The sequence below is a fragment of the Corvus brachyrhynchos genome, unplaced genomic scaffold, assembly GCF_000691975.1.
Source record: "Corvus brachyrhynchos isolate BGI_N302 unplaced genomic scaffold, ASM69197v1 scaffold597, whole genome shotgun sequence".
NCBI classification, from domain to species: Eukaryota; Metazoa; Chordata; class Aves; order Passeriformes; family Corvidae; genus Corvus; species Corvus brachyrhynchos.
In genome coordinates, this window is record NW_008239000.1 from 808,761 (window position 1) to 813,648 (window position 4,888).

The following is a 4,888-nucleotide window of genomic DNA, read 5'->3' on the forward strand; positions in this document are numbered from 1 at the left end:
CCACCCCGATAGCCACCCTCTGAGGGTGGAGGGGCTCTTACCCGTAAAGCGAAGCCAGGGCACCATCTCCTGCCTCTCCTTGGCTTTCCCCGGAGTGAGAGCTCATGGACAGCAGCGCTTTGAGATCTGGGACAAAAGGCGACAAAGTCCAAGTATATTCCTTAGTATTAAAACTGCCAAATACAGCGTACTACTGGGAATTTCACTTGGGAGATTCTTTCAGAAGAGAAGGCAATTAATGTGGACTGTGGTGTTGTCAGCAGGCAGGAAGCACATAAATCTGCCAGTTTTTAAAGAACAGCGTGCCTTCCGTGCACTTGGGTTAAGCTGAAACACGTTGCTGCTTTCCTTTTAAATCTCACATTAAAATTGCAAAAGCAAAGCTGTAAAGGCTACTGATTTCTGGAGACTGATTTTCCAGTGCTGCCCCAAGTCATGCAACATGTTGCAACTAATTGAACAGATGCTTTAATACACTTTACAAATCTCACAGCTGAATGTCTGAATTTCTACTTGCTAACAAGAGTAAAACAATGCCCAGACTGTGTGTGATGGAATATTATGGAACACAGCTAGGAAAACCTACACAGCTAGGAAAACCTTGACAAAATCTAAGGCAGCAGCAGATGTATTTCCATGTCAGTTATTCAATATATTTTCCTTGCCCTGTATAAACAGAATGTTCAGGCTGTGATGCAAAAAGCATTGTCCCGCTCTCTGCCACTGTACTTCTCTGCCCAAGCTTCCAAAGGCAGCCAGGCTTACTCTGGATGCTCATTGCCCCCCGAGGATTATGTCTTCTGGGTGCAGAAAAACAAAATAATAGCTCATACCTTAGAGCTTCCTACGCTTTGCCTATGTCAGTTTAAACAGGAATAATTTATGTGCAGGTGCAGGGAGGACTGACTATCCCTTGGATCACCGTGCTCCAGGTGAGCAGATGGAAAAGACCCAGAGCAGGTACTTCCGTGGCTGTGAGGGTGATGGAGGTGAGACAAAGCTGTTACTGAAGCGAACCCCCACCTGCTTTAGGTGCTGCTGAGGCTGCCAGTCCTCTCCAAGCAGGACGCTGGCAAGGGCAAGTACCATCTCATGGCTGAAGCATTCCTTGGCAGTGTCAGCACCTTCTCCAGAAGCAGTACTGGAAAAGGAAAAAAGCAGCATTAACCAGGACTTTGATCCACTCCTTGCTTCTTTTCCTGATCACCTGTGGTTCTTGCTTGATTTCATGTGTCCATTTTCACAGGGATTTTCAAAACCTGTTCACCACTAGGAATTTCCCTTCAGCACAAAACATTACTGCAAGTATTTCTTAGAGACACTGTACAGTGTCCCCGCTCCCACAGCATTAATAATCACAGCCTTCCCGTGATCACCCATACATAAAAGCACACAGGAATGATGTTCATGGCTTTGTCCAATCTCTGAACTAACCAAGTAGACATAATGCCCGGTTAATCTTCATTAACCCAGGAGCTGTGCTGTGCCATCTGCCGGCAGGCAGGGGCGGGCCGCTGACCCGCCGCGTTCCCTCCGGCCTTCAGCCTTAATCCCAGTGTATCTGGGAATGTGTCTGTAATGGCACACCAATTTGTTATTTCCCTTTTTTACTACTCAGATCTAAGTCTCCAGAATTTCGCTTTCCAGCTGCCCGGAGCTTTCCAAGGAAGCACAAAGCCAGATCCACGAGAGACCGTTAGCCCTTCATTTTTGCATCAAGTGTGAAATGTGCACAAGCAGGTTCTGTAGTAATGAGATCAGGGAGCACCTCTGCTGGGTATTTTCCACATCCCATGTGATGCCTGTTACACAACACCATCCCTCCCCAGAAAAAGCACCTAAGCTGCTTTTTTGCCCAGCATCTTAACTCTTACTGACCTCTTGGCAGAGCCTCCGGAGCACAGCTCAGCATTATCAGTGGCAGCCTCCAATCATGATCCCAGTGGGGAGTTAAAGGTGGGAAAATTCTACTTCCCTCCTCAGCAAGGCCGGGACTCTTCTCCCTGGGAAGGAGCAGCCAACAGTGTTGCTCACAGTAAGGGCAGGTGAGTAAGCACAGCTCTAAGGAAAAGACCTGTTTGGTGCATCTGAGACAGAAAAGGACTGTTCCCATCTGCCCAGCTTAAGTTTATTGTGTTTCTACCTCTTCCTTCAACAAACAGCCTGGAAAATTACCAAAATATTCTCCAGCCAGCAGTGAACAGCATGTTCCTGGCAGAAACAGGCCTGGCGTGTCCAGGTTTACACAGGAACCCCATGAAAGCACGTGTCACTTGCAGAGCACGAACAGAGCACCTGCATGTTTGAACTACAGAACCTGGCCCGTCACAGGATCAAGAGCACACACTCCTATCTTGGCTTCCCCCAAGACCATCACACACACAAACCCCCCCCCATGATATGCAATCACATTACTAGATAGTTATTCCCCTGAAATAATTTCGTATGGAAAACTAATACCTTCCAGATGGTGTGGTACACAAACCAAGGCATGGGCTTGCTGAAACCTGTCCCAGACACAAGTCCAGGCTTTACCCAAGAGAGTTTTTGTTAAACTTCAGAATTATCACTCATTCTTTTTTTTACAGCCCAGATTGGAACTGGCCATTTAGCTCCTGGCAAGCATTTCAGTGTGGCATTAAAATGCATTTACTCACGAGAAGGCATGGAAATAATCTCAACATCCTCAAAGTTTACCTGACCACTGAAGACATAAACCTTGCCCATCTGTAAGGCGGTCCTGTAGCAATGCTACTCAGTCCTGTAGCAGCAGATAACATTTAACATTTATCATAGGGGAAGTTAGTATGTTTATTACATACATGGTTATAAATTCCAGAGAAGTCCTTGCTTTGCTTCTCACTGAATTCAGGAAGGGAAACAGTATTTCAGACCACGTGGGACTAATTTAAGACAGCCTAAAGTAGTGCCCATACATTTAAGACCTAACAAAGGAGTTAACCAGAACAAAAATTAACTATTAACCACATCTCTGCAGCTCAACACAGGAACGGGATGGACCAGAATAAGACAGCAAAACAGAGAAGGCAAGTGACAGCTGCTGCACCCCTTTCTCAACCCACCCTCAAGAGGTCCACCCATCCCATCCCATCCCATCCCATCCCATCCCATCCCATCCCATCCCATCCCATCTCCCCATCAGTCCCACATGGCCCATTTAATTCCCTTTGCCTGATACAACCCTTGCAATCTCTCAAGGCTTCCTGTTTATGGAAACATGACAGACCACAACAGAGGAAAATACCTTCAGACATGGGCGGGGTACGGAAAGGGCCCTGTGCCACTCAGAGATGGCACCTTCTAGAAAGCATCCTCTGAAAAACAGCCCACCCCACCCCCCGTTTCCTTAAGAATAAACCCCACGATATCGAGTATAAAATTTTTATTGGATTCAGTACTGCTACTCGCAGCTCTTACAAAAAAATAACTATCACTTAAGCTTCCTGCTTTTCTTAACCCCAGCCCGAATGCCAGACAGTTCCCCGGCATATCTGTGCAGCTCCCTCCGGACCTCGCGGACCTGGCCCTTACGGCGGATTTTGGCTCGCCGGAATTTCTCCCGATGCTTGACCCGGGGGTTGCGATCGATCTTCCTCCTTTTGGGCGTGAGTCCTTTGTTCTTGATCATCTGATAGGTCACCCCTCTCTTTTTACTGGGATCCTCTGCTTCCGACACCGCTGCTTCTTCAAGCACATCTTCGTCTCCATATCTCTTCCTCTTGAGTGCCAGCTTCTCCTCCATCCTCCTGTAGTATTTTAGGGCAGCCTCCTCATCCAGCTCCGATTCATCTGATGATTCAGCAGCAGCAGCAGCAGCAGCAGCAGCCTGGCCATTAACAGCTGCAGAGGCATGTTTTGGTTTGTCTTTCTTGCTACCCATGGTGAGAAACACAGAGAACTTGTTTTCCTTCCGTAGCTTCTCTTCTTTCTTGTCATAGTAGTTCCTCAGAAGCATACGGACCTGTGGGGAAAGCCTTTGGTCTACAACAGCCAGGTCATTGATGATGTTTCTGTACGCCACCAGCCGTTCGATGACAGGGTGACTATGAACCGGCATCCTCTTGGATTTCAAAACCAGATAGAAACTGATATTGGCACAGTAGTTCAGGTAGAGATGATACTTTGTCTGCAAATAGCGACTGCCCTTCCCCTGGGGAATAGTGCCATCTCTGACCATTTGCAGTAGTGGATGCAACTCATCCTTGATCTCCATGAGCTTCACCTCAAAGTCCTCCATCAGCTGCAGGAGCTCCGGGGACTCCTGCTTCAGCAGCTTCAGCTGCTCCTTCTTGGAAAGGGCCTGCAGATCCTTATCAATCTTCTGCCCCTTGCTGTCGTGGGTTTTCTGCTGCTCAGCCAGGTAGCCCTGGATCATGTCCAGACCGTAATCATCCTCCCCCAAATCCCGCACCAACCGTCTCTGGATGACTTGAGCCTCCTGCTCCTCTTCCTCCTCCTCAGCATCGATTTCTTGCTGGCTCCTCTTGCCCTTGGCCTGGGCATCAGTCCCATAGTCCGTGTCATAGTAGAGCTGCTTGCGCTGGCCCCAGGAGAGCTCATGGGGGAGCTTGGCTTCCGGATGCCGCTCCTCCAAGTCGCTTTCCATGGACAAGTCCCCCTCTTCATCCTCAACATCATTTTCATCTTCCTCATCTTCTCCATTCTCATCCTCCTCTGCGCTGTACTCCACAAAGGGATTCCGCTCCTGCGTCTCCTCATCCTCATCCTCATCATCCTCCTCCTCCTCCTCGCTGTCCTCGGGCAGCTGCAGCCCCAGCACCTCCTCCTCTTCCTCTTCCTCACTGTCCCCGGCCTCATCGCCGCTGTCCAGGGCGGCCATCACGGCGCGGAACTGCTCCTCGTGGAA

At 48.8% G+C, this 4,888-nt stretch overlaps 2 protein-coding genes across 3 annotated transcripts in view; both read right to left on the reverse strand.

Annotated features, from left to right (window-relative positions):
- The window catches only part of RUFY3 (RUN and FYVE domain containing 3), a 33,149-nt gene extending 32,015 nt beyond the window's left edge, over positions 1–1,134 (reverse strand). Inside the window, exons 1-2 of one of the 2 annotated variants that reach the window (XM_017738954.1) lie at positions 1,024–1,134; positions 42–126 (exon numbers count right to left, since the gene is read on the reverse strand). In XM_017738954.1, the coding sequence (XP_017594443.1) occupies positions 42–66 (25 nt within the window). In that variant the 5' untranslated portion in view covers positions 67–126; positions 1,024–1,134. The remainder of the gene's footprint in view (positions 1–41; positions 127–1,023) is intronic. The other variant, XM_017738955.1, reaches the window with a different exon arrangement.
- Positions 1,135–3,388: 2,254 nt separating this feature from the next.
- Positions 3,389–4,882, reverse strand: UTP3 (UTP3, small subunit processome component homolog (S. cerevisiae)). Its single transcript, XM_017738962.1, has one exon. It carries the CDS (start codon positions 4,859–4,861, stop codon positions 3,452–3,454), a length of 1,410 nt encoding a protein of 469 aa, XP_017594451.1. The 5' UTR covers positions 4,862–4,882; the 3' UTR covers positions 3,389–3,451.
- Positions 4,883–4,888: the final 6 nt, after the last annotated feature.

Excerpts from the sequence above, each read along its gene's own strand:
- UTP3 (XM_017738962.1), bottom strand. The coding sequence starts at position 4,861 with ATGGCCGCCCTGGACAGCGGCGATGAGGCCGGGGACAGTGAGGAAGAG.